The following is a 19630-nucleotide window of genomic DNA, read 5'->3' as shown; positions in this document are numbered from 1 at the left end:
GTGTGGGTGGATGTGTGTGTAAAGGGAGGTGGTGGGATGGTGTCCTGGTTTTTTTCTTTCCTCCGTTGGCATCTTTGAGGAGGGGCTAGAATTCAGTGCTTCTCAGCTCTAGCTGCACAGTAGAATTGCCTGGGAGTGCCTTCACGAAATCCCATGCCCAGGCACTCCCCCCAGAGGTTGAGGCCACTGGGCATCGCTGCTTCTCCAAACACCCCCCGGCGATTCTGTGTGGCCAAGACCCAGAACCCTTGAGCAGCATAAGCAGTGTGAGCCGGCAGGCAGTGATCCAGATGGCATGCTCCACTGCAAGAGTTTCTGCTGCACAGTCTGGGGCAGTACCCCAAACAGCATTTCTGACAAGCTCCCAGGGGATGTCAGTGCTGCCGGTCAGCTGACCCCACTGTGAGGAACACTGTAGTACGTGGTTATCCGCTAACGCAGACTGTAGTCAAATTCAGGATGAGAAAGTCTGCAAGTAGCTTGACAGGAAGCTGAAGGGATCCAGGAGTTGATTTTGTTTGTTTTTTCTCCTTAAGACTTTATAGATGGTCTAGACTTTTTACCTGATCAATATGTAAATGAAAGTCAGCCTAAGACTGGGAAAGGAAATGACTGATAACAGAAGACACTGGTGCATTGAGCTCTTTGCATTTCCCTAAGTCTTGGTTTGTATCTTCTAGACTGTCTCGTGTGTAAAACCGTTAAGATTCTTAGTAATTTGCACTATTAATTTTAAAATGTGAACTCCTGGGTATTTTTGATGGCTTTCATTCTGTTCTCTAAGTTCTAGAATTCCACGTTGGCTTCATTAATGTCCCATACTCTCTCCCTTGTTTTTCTAATTAAAAGAAGACACTCCCCCCCCAAATTTTACAGAGGCCCAGAAGACAGTGCTGTGAGGTGAGGGAAACTTGTACTTTTGAGCTCAGCCCCGCTTCCATTATTTTCTTTATAAGGGTACATGGTTCACCCCTGTGGTGGTGATGGTTGTTTCTGACTATGTAGCAAACGTCCATATATGCCTGTAGCAGATACCTCCAACATATCTAAAATGATTTCTTCTCAAGGGTGGCCCAAACCTTCTACTGCCTCTGTCCTCGGGCTCTGGCCCAGTTAATGGTGAGTCCCATAGAAGCAGAGGTCTGCAGCTGGCCTTGCGCCCTCCAGCCTCTCTTCTCCATCCTCCCCGCCCCCATGTCTCACTGTCCTAGCTGTGGTCCGTCCTTTGGGGACACAGCAATCAGGCCTTGCCTCTCTCCCACCTTGGTAGGTTCCTCCTCCACTCCAGGTGAAGCCTTGCATCTCTTACCACCTCCTAAGGGCCTTTGCAGCTGGCCACGACCAACCTCTTTACCTCAGTTCTTGAATCTTCTGCCCTAGACACCAATCCCAGTTTTCTAGAAGGCTTAGGATTCTTCCTGGAAGGGAGTTTTTGAGTAATAAGAGCTGTTGGAAGTTGGTTCTGAAAGCAAAAAAAAAGAGAAAAATTAACATACTTATTAGTTTACTTTTTTGTTTTTTGGCCGTGCCGTATAGCTTGCAGGATCTTAGTTCCCCAACCAGGGATGGAACCTGGCCCCTTGCAGTGGAAGCACGGAGTCCTAAGCACTAGTCTACTAGGGAATTCCCTAATATGCTTAGTTTAAAAACTTGTTTTCCACATTGGTCTTCCTCTTCTCTCACTTGGTTAGCTGGGACCCATCCCCATGTGGCCTGTTGTGAAACCTCACTCATTCCTGTCTTCCATGCCCAGGCACCTGTTGGCTCAGGGTAGGGACTGCAGCTCCCAGCTGGGCTTTTGGCCTCACTTCTGGTTAATGACCCCTTTGTGTGTGGTCCTGGTCCTCAGTCACCTTTTTTCTTGGTCTCCATTTTCTCCCCCTTGCAACTTTTCCTCTTTCTTTATTTCCGGTTTTAATCTGGTGAGATTTGACTCTACCTTTCGGCATTCTCTGTGTTCCTAGGTTCTCTGGCGGGGGATTCTTTGCTAGAACCACCTAGCTGGTTAAGAGGTGGCATTTCTCTCTCCTTCCTTTACCCCTGGCCCTTCTCCTTTGTGTGACTGGTGGTGGTGGTGGGTGGGGATGGTCAGCTCGTGCAGGTGCAGATGAGTTTGTGGTGTCCTGGGCCTGAACTTGATTTTGAGGCCATTTAAGGGCTGAAGGTGAAAATTAACTAGTTGTATTTTTTTTTTAATATTTATTTATTTGGCTGCATCGGGTCTTAGCTGTGGCACGCAGGATCTTCATTGCGGCACGCGGGATCTTCTGTTGCAGCACAGGCTCTCTAGTTGTGCTGCGCAGGCTCTAGAGCGTGCGGGCTTAGTTGCTTCACAGCGTGTGGGATCTTAGTTCCCCGAACAGGGATTGAACCTATGTCCCCTGCATTGGAAGGCGGATTCTTAACCACTGACCACCAGGGAACTCCCACAGTTGTATTTATTTTTTAATCTAAGCACACTGCCCATATTCTCCAAACAGAACTCTTCATCTTATTTAGTGTCATTCAAACGTTTCTTTAACCACACCTTATAGTAAAAAGTGATTTCATATCAGATGTGCGCATACACATCTGCATATATACAAATATACATGTCTAATTGAAAGAAAAGTTTCTTCAGATAATTCTTACACATGTGTGATACACTCTTTATTTTTATTCCATAAAAAAGCTGGTCAGATACACTAAATTAGAGGTTAAAGCTTTTCCTGTAAGGAGCTACATAAGGTCCCTGTCACATACTCCCTCTTTTTTCGTAAGCAACTCTTTAAAAATGTAAAAAAACATATTTAATCTGCGGGCTTTACAGAACATGCCGCGGGCTGGATCTGGCTTGCAGGCCCCGAGCTCAGTGAATTTAGCCACCACCTGCCTGCAGTCAGAAAAACACGGCTCTGGGGACTTCCCTGGTGGCACAGTGGTGAAGAATCTGCCTGCCAGTGCAGGGGACACGGGTTCGAGCCCTGGTCCGGAAAGGTCCCACATGCCGCAGAGCAACTAAGCCCGTGTGCCACAACTACTGAGCCCGCGTGCCACAGCTACTGAAGCCCGCGCGCCTAGAGCCCGTGCTCCGCAACAAGAGAAGCCACTGTAATGAGAAGCCTGCGCACCGCAAAGAAGAGTAGCCCCTGCTCGCCACAACTAGAGAAAGCCCGTGCACAGCAATGAAGACCCAACGCAGCCAAAAATAAATAAATTTATTCAAACAAACAAAAGAAATACCACGGCTCTGTTTTGAACTCTGAGGGTAATTGGGAGAACCCAGTTTGCTCTTCACTACCCTCGCTTCCTTCTAAGGAGGAGTCAATCACTGCTGAGGAACCTTCTTAAAAATCAGATGCATAGGACTTGCTGCTGAATCACTTTCTGGACCCAAGAACCTGTTTTGAAAACCTTAGCACTTGATGGCTCTCTCTAAAATCTTCCCTAAATGATTGGCTTCCCTGCCCCCATGAAGAAGCTCTAATGAGAAAGCAACAGGGACAATTATGTAATATAGGGAAAAAAGAGCGGTGGTTTTGCCTTTTAACTGGGTTGGTGTCTTTTTTCTTTTGAGTGCCGTGATACAATTCCTAACCTTAAAATTATGCTTTCCTCTGTAGCTTTGCCAATTTGAGAATTTACCCGCATGGATTGGTGTTGCTGGACCTTCAGAGTTACGACGGTGATGCGCAAGGCAAAGAAGTTGACAGTGTCAGTTTTCCACTTTTATTTACTCAAGTATTTGAGGATCACAAAAACTGCTCAGTTTAATGATAAAATTATTTTCACCTATTTGCTGACTTTCACTTATTTTTTTTTCAATAAAATTTCGATTTTATCTTAAATATTCACTTAATTTTAAACTTGCCTCCCTTCAAATAAGTGATTTTAGAAGGAAAATAGTTGTTCCTCAGTAGTTTTTAGGAACCTGGCTGTCATCTTTCCCTTGACTGCTTGAGTACTGAGTTATGATTTTACTTTTGCACTGGAGGGAATGTAAACCTTTATCCAGGATGTTACAGCTGCAGTATTCTTGAGGCTTTCCCTTTGCCATTATTTTGTTGGTACTTTAGGCTGAAGCGAGGTTGACACTGTGTTGCACTAGTGGCGTGTGGAATTGTGCCAGGCCTGCAGGCTGCTGTAGGGGTTGGGGAGGACAGGTGTATCTGGGCATCTGCCAGTATCACAGCTCTGCCAACACGGTCTCAACCTCCTGTTCCGCTCAGCTTATTCGATAAGCCCATTTCTTTTCTTTTCATTGCAGCTTTTGAACAAAGTAGAAGAAAGAATGAAAGAATTGAGTCAGGACAGTACTGAGCGGGTGAAGCGGTAAGTCCACTCCTGAATGTTCTTTTATATTTGGTTCATCGATAAAATAATCAGAATGGTGCTGTTATCCCTGAGCAGTGTCTAAGATGTAGAAGAGATCAAAATCGACTTCTGCTTCTGGCCACTTGGTAGACTGAGGTAGTGGGCCCTTACGACAGAAGACTAACTGTATATGAGAGAAAGAGATGCTAGACAAAGTGGAACAAAGGCAGAAGGGAGTGTACAGTGATTCCAAGGGGCTGGAACTGTGTAACGCAGAGAATCAGGTGGGGCTGGCACCTCGAAGGGGAGCTAGAAAACTCCTCGACCCTGTCCAGTAAAGAGAAAAGATTGTCTTGTCTTTCCTCAGAGTTCTGGGCCCCAGAGTAGAATTAAGCAGTTTTAAGAGATTTATGACAGCATGGGATGATAGAAAATTTGCCTCAGTGCTTTCGGGTAAGATGACATTGATACTGCAAGGTACTAAGAGTTTCAGAGGCCACCCACCTTGAGCAGCCCCTGGTGGGTTCTTTTCAGAAGAAAACGAAGACCATTAACCTTTCTTGAGGAGTGCAGCCACTATATGCCACATGTGGCTATTTAAAACTAAGTTAATAAAAAAAAACAGTTCAGTTCCTCAGTCTCGCCTCATGTCTCTAGCTAATGGCTAGTGACTGCCATATTGGACAACGCAGATAACATTTCTGTGGTGCCAGAAATGTTCTGTTGGACAGAACAGAAGTATTTGTCAGTGGTGTCAGATGTTAAAAGAGCTTTGATAGAAGTAATAGTTTTGACATTTGTTGCGAGGGATAGAGTCTGGTAGGTCCTGGGAATTAATCATGGCTGCACAGCAGGTAATTCTGAGCGGTTCTGCCTTGCCCTGCCTGGGTGGCTCCTTATCAGGCCCTCGAAAGTGGGCTTGTCCCTTGCTCATAAAGGCAAACACGTACATGCAGAAACACAGAGAGACTTCAGTAAGGTCGGGGCATCACTGATGGAAGTGACCATCCAGAATACAGACTTCTCCATTTCAGGGCACTTTCCACAAGAGGGAGTCCTTATTGGCTGTTTAAGGACCTTTAAGTACATAATGGCTCATCCTGCTAAATTTGATCAGCCTAGAGGAAAGCCCCAGGGCAGATGTAAGATAACTGGAAAATTGTTTAACCTCCAACATGGACACAAAGCAGGAAACTGCATGTGAAGAGAGCAGGACACAGTGTAGAACTCGGCCACTTGATTGAAATCTGTTGGAGCACCCAGACTTGTTTACCCCACCCAAGTTCAGCTTACGTGTCATGTCCTCGGGCCTTCCCCATCCTTAAAGAACTTGTCCACACCTACAATCTTTTCTGGAATTTTCCTCTTTTCCTGCTTGCAGAATTTTCCTAATCTTTCCTGGTCCATCTGAATTGAACGGGTTCCCACTGTGTCTTTAACTCGGTGATAATGAATTGGCCAACATCAAAATGCCTGATTTTTTTTTTTTTTAATTGGTCTGGTTTTTATTGGGATTACTTCTAGGAGTGAGCAAATAGATGGAATGCATTTATGGGCTTCCCCACTCATGAGAAGTCTGGTTCCTTTGTGGTTTTGGTATGGGAGTTTTTGAAGTGAGAATGCAGTTATACTTCCGATCTTCAGTTCAAAACAGCACAGGCCTTGTTTTTCCTTGTCACTGTTTTTACATCTTTTCATAAAATCAGGGTGGAGGGGGCAGGAAGTTGTTGGGAATACTTTGTTGTAGGCCCTTTGTTTTTGGCCTCAAAAGGACAAGAATGGTGCCACTTTTCTGTCTGGGGAATGACATTGTTAGAGACTGAATCATTAACAAATGACTCAGTAACATCTGAAATGATTACTCCCCTGTGGCCAGTGATTTAAATCTGAATTAAGAAGCCATGGGATTCATTAGAAACTTTATTTTCATATCCTGCTATTCAAAAGAAAAGAAACAGGAAAAACAAGCTTACATCAGTAATGTTTTGTTGAAAAGAAAAATTCTTGCAATTTACACGGTGTACCTGAGGCCCGGGACATATTCTATCTTTCTACCATCTATTTTCAATTTTCTGTAGTGAAGGTTAAAAAGAGAGTTATGTAGGGCTCCAGAATATCTCCCAAAGCCCGTTTCAGGGAGATGCGCTTCATGTTAGTGAAGCCAAATCTGGCCTCTGTACCCCAACACTGAATTAAATCTTGGAGACAGAGTTTTGGGTGAAGTAGAAAAGAATAGGTTTATTGCTTTGCCAGGCAAAGGGGGCCACAGTGGACTAATGCCCTCAGAACTGCGTGTCCCGACCTGGAGGGGGTAGTGAGGAGTTTTATAGTAATGATTCAAGGAGAGCGTGATCCACTCGTGGACATTCTTCTGATTGGCTGGTGGGGAGGTAAGTGGGCGTCAGCATCATCAGCCTTCTGGTTGCAACTGGTCTGGGGTCTACGTGCTTGTGGGCAGCATGCAGTTAACTTCTGCCACCTGGTGGGGGCTTCAGCATCTGCAAAACAGCTCAAAGATATTGTTATGTGTGTCCCTTGAGGGGAACCAGGACCTTGCCCCAAGGCTGCACTATTGTTTCCTTTGACTGTTCCTCCCTCTTCTGCACATCCCCTCCCTTCCCTAATTAGCATCTGTTTGAACTGCCCTTCGGCACTCAGGGAAGGTCTTGGAGGCTGAATGAAGCCCCATTTCTTGTAATCAAGAAATGGGGGACACAGAAAGGCTTTTGTGCCCAGGAGCCCCACAGGGTCCTGCTCGGTATGATCAAGGTGATGGCTTCCCCATCCTTAAAGATCCTTGCATCACCTCGGTGCTTTGTGACCACTTAGAGGGGTGGGATAGGGAGGGTGGGAGGGAGGCAGATGCAAGAGGGAAGAGATATGGGAACATGTGTATATGTATAACTGATTCACTTTGTTATAAAGCAGAAACTAACACATTATTGTAAAGCAATTATACTCCAATAAAGATGTTAAAAAAAAAAAGAAAAAGATCCTTGCTTCTTTGCATCTCTTTAAAAACCACTGTGTTGCTGTGGAGGAAAGAGCTCTTACCTGCACCCAAGGCACCACTGACTCAATTGAGAATGGACATTGTTTTCATTGGGTTTGTGCAAAGTTCAGTAATTGCCTGTAGCTGGCTGGCTGTCGACCCCGAGGGGTGGGTTTCCTCCCCTGAAAGCCCTTGAGTTGCTATTTGTTACTTTCATCCAGTGTCACAGGTAGCTCATGCTCCCACCTCATGCCACCCACCACCGATCAGCCAGAGGTGGAAGAGGCTTCCCCCAAGTCCTGTTTGCCTACTCTCGGGGTTTGTCCTGTTTGGGGTGCCACGTTTTACAAGAAAAACCTCTGATCTGCCTAATTCCAACAGCTGAGTTTGTTCTCCTGGAAGATGAAAAGGTGGTTAAATTAGGAGGAGTTAGGATTAAATGACAGTTTATGGGAATTTGCTTTGTAAATTCAGTGCTTTTTGCGGATGTTAGTATTTCCTCATAGAAAGCCTCATTAACCTGTAACAGGTTCAGACTGTATTCTTGGAAACAGGTGAGCAGAAGAGCAAAGACTTACCAAAGCGAGTCAGAGGTAGCCCAGGCCAGCATTTTAGGTACCTGTGGCTTGTTTACTGTAAACCCCACTGTACTTGAGAACACAGGACTTGCCCATCGTTGTGTTATGTATGCAGTGAGTTCTCATCTTGTTTGTGTTCCACTTAATTTGCCAAGCCCCCTTTCCAGGTCTGGTTTTCCTTGTCATGTAGTGTCCTCTGCTGTTAGTTTCTAGTACATTCACCCTATCTAAAATACTCAGTATTAACAGAAAGAACTGAATGAGAAAATCATCAGTTTGCAGCTCTTCTCGTAATAATTGGTTCAGGCAAGAATGTTCTACATGCCAAAGCCACTGGTGAAGGTTTGTTGAGAGATCAGGACCTTGACCCAGTTTCACAGGACCGCTCCACACCCTGCTTAGTAATTTCAAAGGGAAAAACGGTACCTTTGCAAATGTAGGGATCTCGTGGGCATCTGCTTTAACCATGTGGTCACTCTTTGCATCACCAATAATAGGACAGGAACACATCTCGTGCCCCTGCTGTGATGCTTGCATAATATGCCAACTTGACTCTATTGAAGAGATCTTCAGGCAAACCCACTTGAGGGATTTCCTGCAGAACACCTGGTCTGGACTTTGCTGTGATGTCAATGTCATGAAACACGGGGAAGGGGTGAAGGGTTGACGACGCCAACAGACTATTTTTTCTTTTTTAACATCTTTATTGGAGTATAATTGCTTTACAGTGCTGTGTTCTGCTTTATAACAAAGTGAATCAGCTATACATATACATATATCCCCATATCTCTTCCCTCTTGCGTCTCCCTCCCACCCTCCCTATCCCACCCCTCTCGGTGGTCACAAAGCACCGAGCTGATCTCCCTGTGCTATGAGGCTGCTTCCCACTAGCTATCTATTTTACGTTGGGTAGTGTATATATGTCCATGCCAACCTCTCACTTCGTCCGTGTCCTCAAGTCCATTCTCTGTCTGTCTATTCCTGCAGCGGACTATTTTCGATTAAATGAGGGTAAAAAAGGGAAACAGCAAAATACAGTATATGATTCTTCATTCAAAAGTAGAATAGCTCTGAAGGAGATAATTGGCAGTTGGGGATACTTGAACATGGATTCCTTACTAGGTGCTGGTATTCCATCCATGTGGACTTCAGTGGATGTGGTAGTGACAAAGTAGCTATGTAGGCAGTCTTAGCAGATTCCTGCTGGAGTATTTGGGGGTGAAGGATGATATCTACGATGGCCATTTTCTCCTTCAACATTTTTTAGGGAAAATTTAAAGTATGCCAGAAAGGTTTTTTAAAAAGTAAATTCTTAATGTACAACAGTGTTGAAATTTGGTAGTGGCCATGTTTGTATAGACCTCAAAGCGCAAGTTTTAGATTGGTTGTATACTATTTAGGAGTGTGCCTGGGGTCATGTGGCTCCTGCACATGCTTGTTCCCAGGTCCTCTTTTAAGGCAGCCTCACCTAAGCAGCCTTTCTTTTAAGGCTCATTCCTGTTTTCCTTTTTTTCCAGATTACCACCCATAGTTCGAGGAGGGGCCGTTGACAGATACTGGCCCACTGCAGATGGCCGCCTGGTTGAGTACGACATAGATGAAGTGGTGTATGATGAAGACTCACCTTACCAGAACATTAAAATTTTACACTCAAAACAATTTGGAAATATTCTCATCCTCAGTGGGGATGTTAGTAAGTATTCCATCCCTACCCCAATCGCGTGACAAAGTGAGAATGTATTAGACTGTGTTTTCCTGACAGATACCACCGTTGTGGATTTGTCCAGATTTGTCCATGGCCCTGCTGGGTTGTTGTTTTTTTTTGAGATGAGTATTTGCATTGGATTAACCTGTGGCTTGTCTGGGCTTTCATGTTTTATAGTAGAGCCATGAAAATTTTGTCTTGTTACTCTTTTTTCCTTAGTTTTCTTAGTGATTAGTATTTAGATTGTATTTCAAAAGAAAATGTAATTGCCTTTTTAAAAAAATTTTTTTATTGAAGTATAGTTGATTTACAGTGTTGTTAGTTTCAGGTGTACAGTAAAGTGATTCAGTTATACATATGTATAGAAATATATATTATTGTTATTTATATTCTCTCCCATTATAGGTTATTACAAGATATTGAGTAGAGTTCCCTGTGCTATACAGTAGGTCCTTGTTGGTTATCTATTTTATGTTGCTTATTTTTTAAGAAGTCTTTTAGATGGGAAATTCCAAACCAAAGTAGACAGAACAGTAAGATGAACCCACATATACTCACCATTGAGTGCCAACAATTATCAACTCCTGGCCAGTCTTGTTTCCCCTGAACTCCGGTCTACTTTTCTCCCTCTCATATTCTTTTTTTTTTTTTTTACATCTTTATTGGAGTATAATTGCTTTACAATGGTGTGTTAGTTTCTGCTTTGTAACAAAGGGAATCAGTTATAAATATACATATGTTCCCATATCTCTTCCCTCTTGCGTCTCCGTCTCCCTCCCTCCCACCTTCCGTATCCCACCCCTCCAGGCAGTCACAAAGCACCGAGAACTGACCTCCCTGAGCTGATCTCCCTGTGCTATGCGGCTGCTTCCCACTAGCTATCTACCTTACGTTTGGTAGTGTATATATATGTCTGTGACAAAGTGAGAGAGAGGCATGGACATACATACCTCTCATATTCTTTTTTTTTTGCGGTACGCGGGCCTCTCAGAGTTGTGGCCTCTCCCGTTGCGGAGCACAGGCTCCGGACGCACAGGCTCAGCGGCCATGGCTCATGGGCCCAGCCGCTGTGCGGCATGTGGGATCTTCCCGGACCGGGGCATGAACCCGTGTCCCCTGCATCGGCAGGCGGACTCTCAACCACTGCGCCACCAGGGAAGCCCTCTCTCATATTCTTTTGAAGCAACTCTGCTTCATATTTCATCTGGAAACATGCAATTGCTTTTTAATTATCATATCAGAACAGTCTAAAGACTGAATTTTCTTCCTACTGACCAAAGTATATATGTATATAATCTATGTAGGTAACATTTTATGTTGGGTGTTAAGATGAGTAGGGTTGATGAAAGTCCACAATCCAAAAAACCAAAAAAACAACACCTCTGTATACTGCTGTTTTTAAAGATTGAAAATGAAAATTTCTGAATTTTCTAGATTCTAGCACTTTCTGGTATAAGTCAGGTGGTGTATGGCTTTGGTTATAGTCACCATTTTGGATGTTTCTTCTCCCTAGATTTGGCGGAAAGTGATCTGGCATATACCCGGGCCATCATGGGCAGCGGCAAAGAAGATTACACTGGCAAAGATGTACTGATTCTAGGAGGCGGAGATGGGGGCATATTATGTGAAATAGTCAAACTGAAACCAAAGATGGTCACTATGGTAGAGATATCCTTTGTGGTATAAGAGATCAAGTTAAGTGGGCTTTGTTTGTTTTCTTCCTCGTTTTTTGTCTTAAGACTCAAGTTAATGTTACGAGGTAAATGTGTTATAAAGACTACCTTGAACAAACATTTCCACTTAGTACCAGTACCTTTTTTTTTTTTGCGGTACGTGGGCCTCTCACTGTTGTGGCCTCTCCTGTTGTGGAGCACAGGCTCCGGACGCACAGGCTCAGCGGCCATGGCTCACGGGCCCAGCTGCTCCGCGGCATGTGGGATCTTCCCGGACCGGGGCAAGAACCTGTGTCTCCTGCACCAGCAGGCGGACTCTCGACCACTGCGCCACCAGGGAAGCCCACCAGTACCTTTTTATATGGCTACCAACAAAGAAGCAGAGTTGAGAATTAAAGAGCAAGTAACCTTTGTACTGTGTCTACTGTTCAGCAGTTGCTGAAATGGCTTCTTCATTAGAAGAAAATTGAGTTCCTTTTGAGTGTCCTTGGTGCACAACAAATGAAGTCATTGTCTCATTTATCATTTTTTAAACTTATGATATGCAAATTAGTGTTAAAAAATGTATGTTCATCTTAACCTTTTTAAAAAGTATATCTCAGAATTCTTTGATACATCCAAATCCAGGGGAAATTTCTCCTTAACCAGTTTCGAACATTGACCAAATGGTGATTGACGGATGTAAGAAATACATGCGAAAAACATGTGGTGATGTCCTAGACAATCTTAAAGGAGACTGCTATCAGGTAATTATATTTATCAGGTAATGTTTTTTTATTATGTCAACTGATAATATGTTCATCAGAACTGTGCCTTCTGAAAACAGCTTTAAGTATAATTGGTTAAGAAGATAAATAATCAAGATGATAGGTCATCTTGTAGGGGAGGAAAAATTTTCCCTCTACCCTTCTAGTACTTGCCTGAGACCCCTGTAATAAAAGACTAACAAGAGGAAAAACAAGTTATTAAATGTTTTAAACTCATGTATTTATGGGAGATGCACAGAAAAATGAGCAACTCAGAGGTAGCTTTAGAATTTAGGCTTAAATATGATCCTAATGGGTCAGAGGGATGTAGGAGTCTTAAGGGAGAATAAATGACTTAGGAAAAATGAACAGGGCCCTTAGAAGAGTAGAAAAAGAAGTATGATAGTTTGTGACAGAGTTTGTCTGTGTTTGGTGTCAGCCTTATCTGCTGTGATAAGAGGCGATCTTCCCTGGTTGAATTCCTCGGGGAGGGGATCTATGGCAGTTGAATTCCTTTTGGAGGATGTGTCTTTAGGCAGATAAAGGGGAGTTCAGAGAAAGCCTCTCCCTACATTTGCTGTTTTTCAAGTGCCTACAGCTCAAAATGTTCAATATGCCAAAGCACCGTATTTTGAGGTAGCCTGTTCTGCTATCCTTTATTCTCTTTATGTGAGTTCTATATACATTTGTATTCAGGGAAGGTGTGTACATATAGTTTAAAAAAAAGAAAGAAAGGGCTAACTCCAGATTCTTTGAATTTAATAACATTAATTCATTCTTGTATAAAAGATGCCATGTACCTTTTTTATGACCTGGCAACCACCACTTTTGACTTTTGTCTCTTTAGCCTGAGTCTTTCTGTGTCTGGGTCTTTGAGAAGGAATTCAGGTATTTATCAGAGGGTGTAGATGATGTTTGATGTAGGTGTAGATGATGTTTGATTGCTTCTTGCTAAGCAAATAAGTTCCTAAATTCTACTGTGCTTGTGAGTTGACTGATCATTATAGTTTATAGGATACATTTTGTATTGTATTTTGAGGATTCATATGTTAGGTGCCCATACCTACATTATTAGGTAGAGCAAGATAACTAAGCAAATGCATATTTTTATTTGACCAGAATGTTAAATGTGTACCTCTAGTTTTATAAACATATAGATGCATGCTTTCATTTGTTATGTAAATTACCTACACCTACCCATGTTCTCTAATACATGTGTATCCAAATTTGATTTCATGGTACATGTGTTAATTTTTTCTTTTTTCTTTCTTTTTCTTTTTTTTTTCTTTTTTTTTTTTTTTTGCGGTACGCGGGCCTCTCACTGTTGTGGCCTCTCCCGTTGCGGAGCACAGGCTCCAGACGTGCAGGCTCAGTGGCCATGGCTCATGGGCCCAGCCGCTCCGTGGCATGTGGGATCTTCCCGGACCGGGGCACAAACCCGCGTCCCCTGCGTCGGCAGGCGGACTCTCAACCACTGCGCCACCAGGGAAGCCCACATGTGTTAATTTTTTAAACAGAGAGAAATTATATCAGCGTTAAAATGCAGTTGTGATTGTTTTATGGGCCAAAGGAAAAGAAAGTACGTATTTCACTTACACTGTTGGAAAGTTTAAAAAGGGAGGGAGGATGCAGCAGTTCCAATCCTGGGTGTTTATTTGAAGAAAAGGGTAACACTAATTCGCAAAGATACGTGCACCTCCATGTTTATTGCAGCATTATTTACAATAGCCAAGATATGGAAGCACCCTAACTGTCCATCAGCAGATGAACGGATAAAGAAGATGTGGTGTATACATACACAATAGAATCCTACTCAGCCATAAAAAAAGAAAGAAATCTTGACATTTGTGACAACGTGGATGAACCTTGAGGGTATTATTTCCACTTAGCATAAAGTCAGATGGAGAAAGAGAAATACTGTAAAAATACTGATTTCACTCATGTGGAATATAAAAAAATTTTAAATAAAGGAACAAACCAAACCAAATAAAAATACATAGATAGAACAGAGTAGTGCTTCTCAGAGGGGAAGGGGTAGGGGAGGGTGAAATGGCTAAAGGGGATCAAACTGTATGGTAATGGATGGAAACTATGCTTTTGGCAGTGAGCATACTATAGTATACACGGAAGTCAAAATATAATGCTATACACATGAAAAAGAAGGGGGGAATTTAGGTTCTTCAGAGCATGACAGACTTTTCACAATGAGCTAAAAGTTACCATTGTTTGCAAATGTTTGCATTGTTGGCCAGACCCTCTGCCTAAAGTGTTAATCCTCACATCTGTATCAAGTGGCAACTGTTTCTATTTTGTAGATAAAGACAGTAAGTTTAGAGAGTTTAAAGGGCAATTTATAGGGTAACTTTAGAGGAATGTTTCAAATTCATGTCTCCCTGGCGGCTCCTTAGGTTGACTTATGGATTAAGAAAAAAATGTAACAAGAACCGCAAACCTAAACCTTCAGTACTGTGGAGTTCCCTTTCAGGAACAGAAAAGCCACCGTGGGGAGTCTGAAAAATTCTTCTGAGACTGAGAGTTTTCCTGGAGCTCTAAAGGGGTGGGGGTTCCTGGTCTGTGGGACAGCAGTAGGCAAGCCCCTTAGCCATTAAAATACTACCATTAAAAAAATACCAGGTCCTTGCAACTTTATCATTTATAAAACATAATTAATGTTATCCTTTTTTAGAAAATAGATTTATAAGCAGTAAATCTAGCAGTTTAAAGCATTCTCAGTTATGTCCAAAAAAAATTGAGTTAAGTATAAAGATATGAATCTTTTTTTTTTTTTTTTTTGGGGTACGCGGGCCTCTCACTGTTGTGGCCTCTCCCGTTGCGGAGCGCAGGCTCAGCGGCCATGGCTCACGGGACTAGCCGCTCCGCGGCATGTGGGATCCTCCTGGACCGGGGCACGATAGCCCCGGCACAGCGGCCATGGCTCGCGGGACTAGCCGCTCCGCGGCATGTGGGATCCTCCTGGACCGGGGCACGAACCCGCATCCCCTGCATCGGCAGGCGGACTCTCAACCACTGCGCCACCAGGGAATCCCAAAGAGATATGAATCTTAAATCTCTTATCAACACAATCCATAAATCTATTGTCAACACAATCCATTATAAAAATAATAAAATAATTTGGTATTAACAGGTGACAAACCATTTGAGAATATTTAGCAGTCTTAATAAAAACTTGGTAAGAAAATTACAAGAGAAGGGAAAGTACCTTCTATTAAACATAATAGAAACGATCAGAAATGTAAAGATACTGTATTAAATGGCAAAATACATAAGCGGTTTCCACTAAAACTAGGAAGTAGAAGAGGATGCTCTGTTTAACCTTGTTTTTGACTCCTTAATGCAGTAAGGTAGGAAAATGAAAACAGTATAAACATAGACAGAACCACATTACTTGCAGAGGATATGAATGCTCACAAAATATAGAAAACTCATCTAGAAAACAAGTTGAACTCATGAGAATTTGGTGTAGCGATAGGATAAAGGCAGACTAAAACTTTTTTCCTTATTCTAAATGCAAAAGTTTGAATGGAAATTGAGTGTGGGCGAGAAATCCTTTTCAAAATAATGACCAGTTGATACTAGGAATAAATTTAACAAGAATGATTTTGAGACTGATAGAATTATGTTAAGATCTTACTGAAAGACAAGCAACTGAAGTGTGAATATGTGGAGAGACAAGTTATTTCTTAGATGAAAAAGGTACCATAATCCCCAAGGGGGTTTTTAGAATTAGACCAAATGATTTTGAAGTTCTCTTGAAACCGTAATTATCTAAGACTAGCCAAGAAAAAATTAAAAAAAGATCACAGTGAAGGGAGATTTGTCCTCTTATTAATTTACTGTGAAGTACAGTAAGCAAATAGAGGAAGTATGATGATGACAAATACAGAAGTATGGCACAGAGACTTGACCACACCTTGGTGTTTGTGTAGACACAAAGCTAATATATGGACTAAGGTGTTTTCAGTTTGGGAAAAGGTTTAGTTGATTTAGTAAATGTCGACATAATGGGCTGTCCATCTGCATGAGAACAAAATTAACCCTAGAAGCCATAGAAAACAATAATTTCAGATGACTTAAGCTCCAGATACTAAAACTAATACATTTAGAGAAATTTAGAGTATCTAACCTTGGAGTTGGGAAACCTCATAAGGAAAGACAAGAAACCAGTAACTAGTAACATCATAGTATATAAACCAAGCCAAAAGTCTGAAAATAATGGCAACAAACCTGATAGGGAGTTAATCCCGTTAATAATACAAAGAGCCCCTACTAATATTTTAAAATATTAACTAAAGGTGTAAAGGATATGAACTGGTGTTGTAGACCCCAAGTTCGTGTGCCCAGTGCACAGTGAGGCCAAACAAACTGAAATGGAATTTGGAGCAAAGTTTATTGCAAAGGGCAAGCAAAGAACAGGCAGCTCATGTTATAAAGACCCGAACTCCCTGGTGGTGTCTAGGGAAGTGGTTTTACAGGCAAAATTTGGGGGAAGGTGCAGGGTGTGTGACCTTCCTCTGGTTGATGGTAACAGGGTGGTGTTAAAGAAATCTCAATCATCAGCCGTCTTGTTTCAGCCAGGCTGGGTCCATGTGCTTGTGCACAGCCTGAAGTTACTGTCCTCTGCCTGGGTGGGGGACTTAGTTCCTGGTTAAGAATGTTAGACCCAAACGGTCTACGAGGGATTCCAACTCGCCCAAGAACCGCCAAGAGTCGAGAGCCGTTGCAACACGCAAGAGGTTTATTAGGAGCCGATGCACCGGGGTTCCCTGGCACTCCCGCCGGAGGCCGATGGGGCACCCCTAAACGCGGAATCCCATACTTTTTATAGGTTTATTTACTCATAGGGCGGGTATATTCTCACAATGATTGGGTAAATGTGGTGACTTTTGAATTCATTGGCTTAGGAACTTTTGTCCCACCTTCTGGCCGTTATAGTTGTCTGTTCATTGTGGCGGTTAGGTTAGGGCGTATACCTGTTACGGGCAACTGGAAAATTACCTGCTGTCTGGCAAGTCCCCGTCAACTGAAAAACTCCAAGAATTGGTTTCGATAGGGAGAAGGAGTGGCGCACGATAGGGAGAAGAATTGGTTTCGATAGGGAGAAGGAGTGGCGCACGATAGGGAGAAGAATTGGTTTACGGGAACAAGTGAGGGGGTGGAAAGTCCCTAAAGGCCCCACAAGAACTCAGTTATGTATCAGATTGTTATCTATAGGGACACAGAAAGACTTGTACCTGGGAGGGGCCTGCGGCGCCCCACTCACTTTAAATTCCCCTTTTCTTTGATACTCCTCAGTCTTGATGGGAACAGGTGTGGGATAAGAAAGGGAATAAACTTTTGGATAAAGAGGTTAATCATAAACTCTGCCGAGGGAGTCCACTTTTGGTGGCTGGGGAGATGGATGACTCAGTTTTAATACCCCACCCCTGTTTCAACCTTCTCCAAATCTTTGAGGGAATAGGGTGATGACCTGTCTGGCTACTTCCTGCTAAAATGGGGCATAGTCCTGCCTCAGCTTGGGGAGTGGACACTGAGTTGGAAATACTCCCAAGTTCCAAGTCTTGAATCAGAGTCTTGTATGATTAAGATCTCAGTTCCTGGGACTTCCCTGGTGGTCCAGTGGTTAAGACTTTGCCGTCCAATGCAGGGGGTACAGGTTTGATCCCTGGTCTGGGAGCTAGGATCCCACATGCCTCATGGCCAAAAAACCAAAACATAAAACAGAAGCAATATTGTAACAAATTCAATAACGACTTTAAAAATGGTCCACATCAAAAAAAATCTTTAAAACAAAAAGATCTCGGTTCTTTAGTCCACTGTTTTGGTGTGCCAGATCTAGTTAGGAGTAGTAGTGACAACCCACACAGACTTTGGAAAGTAGATATCATTCCCTGAGAAATTCAGGAGGATGAGCCTGAAAACCAGTCTGGACCTGGCGCTTAGATAAAATTACATTAACTGGTTACAAGTCTCCCCCTAAGTAGGTTATAACTTTTGATACGATATTAACATACATGAAAGGAGCTATTGGCCATTACAATGTCTCCTTTTTCTGCTAATGTATCATCTAAAGCAGTTTCGTTGTCTAAAAAATTTAATAGTTACAAGAGGAGACCTTGAGATAAGGTTGCAGCTGCCAGCCAGCACTACTTCGAGAAAGGCTGGTGGTATCCCAGAGTCTGATACAGTTCAGAAAATTCAAGTTCTCAACAAGACAGATGTGTCTAAAATCACGTCCTCAAAGGCCACCTAGTTCTCCCTTGGATGTCTGAACCATATGTCTTCCATTTTGACTTGACAAATTCATTCCCCTCCTCAATGGCCAAAGTATATGTACCATATGACCAGGCCGCTCTGGTCAGTAAAGTTTAAGTTAAACCATGTATAAGCCAGAATGACTCCCCCATACTTCCATATGTGAAGATTTTTCTATCATTTCCCCTTTTGATTGCAAATCTTTCAGTAGACCAAAGTACTTGTCCCTCGATGTCAGGGTGGTTGCTGCCTCCCCCTGGGTCCCTCATGTTCCTCTGTGCTAGGCCTCCTTTTTGTTTATATAAATTTGCCTAGGTATCTACTTTGGGGGAAAACTAATCAGATACTGTCAACAGGCTCAGAGGTATGCTAATGGGGAAACATTTCATAGGCTACACATTTAGTTAATTATACCGAATTGTAACACAAGCAGTGTGTATGTGCTTTTAGCAGTAGACTTAAAGCTAGCAATTATGTATGTCATGTATGAGTAGTTATACCCTGACAACTTCGCTAGAAAATTTTCTTTCTATCCTGAACATTGGGGGCAACGATATGGTTAACACAGTAGCTTTCAATTTTGATAGGGCCTTGTCACACACAGGTCATGGGACATCTGATCTTCATCTCAAGATAGGTTGCTGTTATAAGCTTCAGAAACAAGCTCAGTGTCTTTAATAATTCGGTTAAACTTTACAACTATATAACAAGGGGCTATCTGGGAAGTAAGTCTTAGGCAATAAATACAGACCCCAACAGAACTAGAATTTAATATCTATTGAAACAATCTTTCTCCAAAATTACCCTCATTTTTTACCAAATATTTTAGCCAAATTATGGAAATCAGACTTTCACAAACCTGGTCTGATTATTTACATATGTGTAATTGATCCTTTAAATTGGCTGTGCTGGAACTTTTCATAAGGAATCCCAGACTGAATTTTTAAAAGGCCCATCAGGGCCAGGAAAGCTATGCCAAGGGCTTGCCACAGATTCTGCCTGCCATGTCTGTAGATATGGGTGAATTCCTCTCTTCTAGAGGTCTCCAAAACATCTTGAGACTCCTGTGCTTGTCAGGTAGTGACCTTTCTTGTTCACCTTGATAAGGTTGCTGGGAAATCTGAGTTGCCAATTTTTGGAGGGCTCAGGTAGAAAAAAAAATCATTGTTTCATTGCTGTAAGTCATAATTAGCTTGAGGGGAAGTGTTTCCTTATATCTGGAAAACACAGATCAAAACCAGTAGTATTTTAGACAAAACCCATAAAAATTATAACCATATTCACCAGTTCACTCAGTAATCCTTTTTGTTAACAGTGTTTATGAAGACGCCAGGTTTTTCTGTTAGGATTCTGTAATTGCTTACCCAGTT

General features: G+C 42.6%; 1 protein-coding gene across 1 annotated transcript in view; it reads left to right on the top strand.

Moving 5' to 3' along the window:
• The window catches only part of SMS (spermine synthase), a 35501-nt gene that overhangs the window by 174 nt on the left and 15697 nt on the right, over window positions 1–19630 (top strand). Inside the window, exons 2-6 of the mRNA XM_024739456.1 lie at window positions 3603–3693; window positions 4247–4311; window positions 9381–9556; window positions 11082–11236; window positions 11898–11987. Of these exons, the coding sequence (XP_024595224.1) occupies window positions 3603–3693; window positions 4247–4311; window positions 9381–9556; window positions 11082–11236; window positions 11898–11987 (577 nt within the window). The remainder of the gene's footprint in view (window positions 1–3602; window positions 3694–4246; window positions 4312–9380; window positions 9557–11081; window positions 11237–11897; window positions 11988–19630) is intronic.

The sequence above is a fragment of the Neophocaena asiaeorientalis genome, unplaced genomic scaffold, assembly GCF_003031525.2.
Source record: "Neophocaena asiaeorientalis asiaeorientalis breed wild unplaced genomic scaffold, Neophocaena_asiaeorientalis_V1.1 scaffold194, whole genome shotgun sequence".
NCBI classification, from domain to species: domain Eukaryota; kingdom Metazoa; phylum Chordata; class Mammalia; order Artiodactyla; family Phocoenidae; genus Neophocaena; species Neophocaena asiaeorientalis.
The sequence above is the reverse complement of the archived record's forward strand: the minus strand, read 5'-3'. Positions and strand labels throughout refer to the sequence as shown.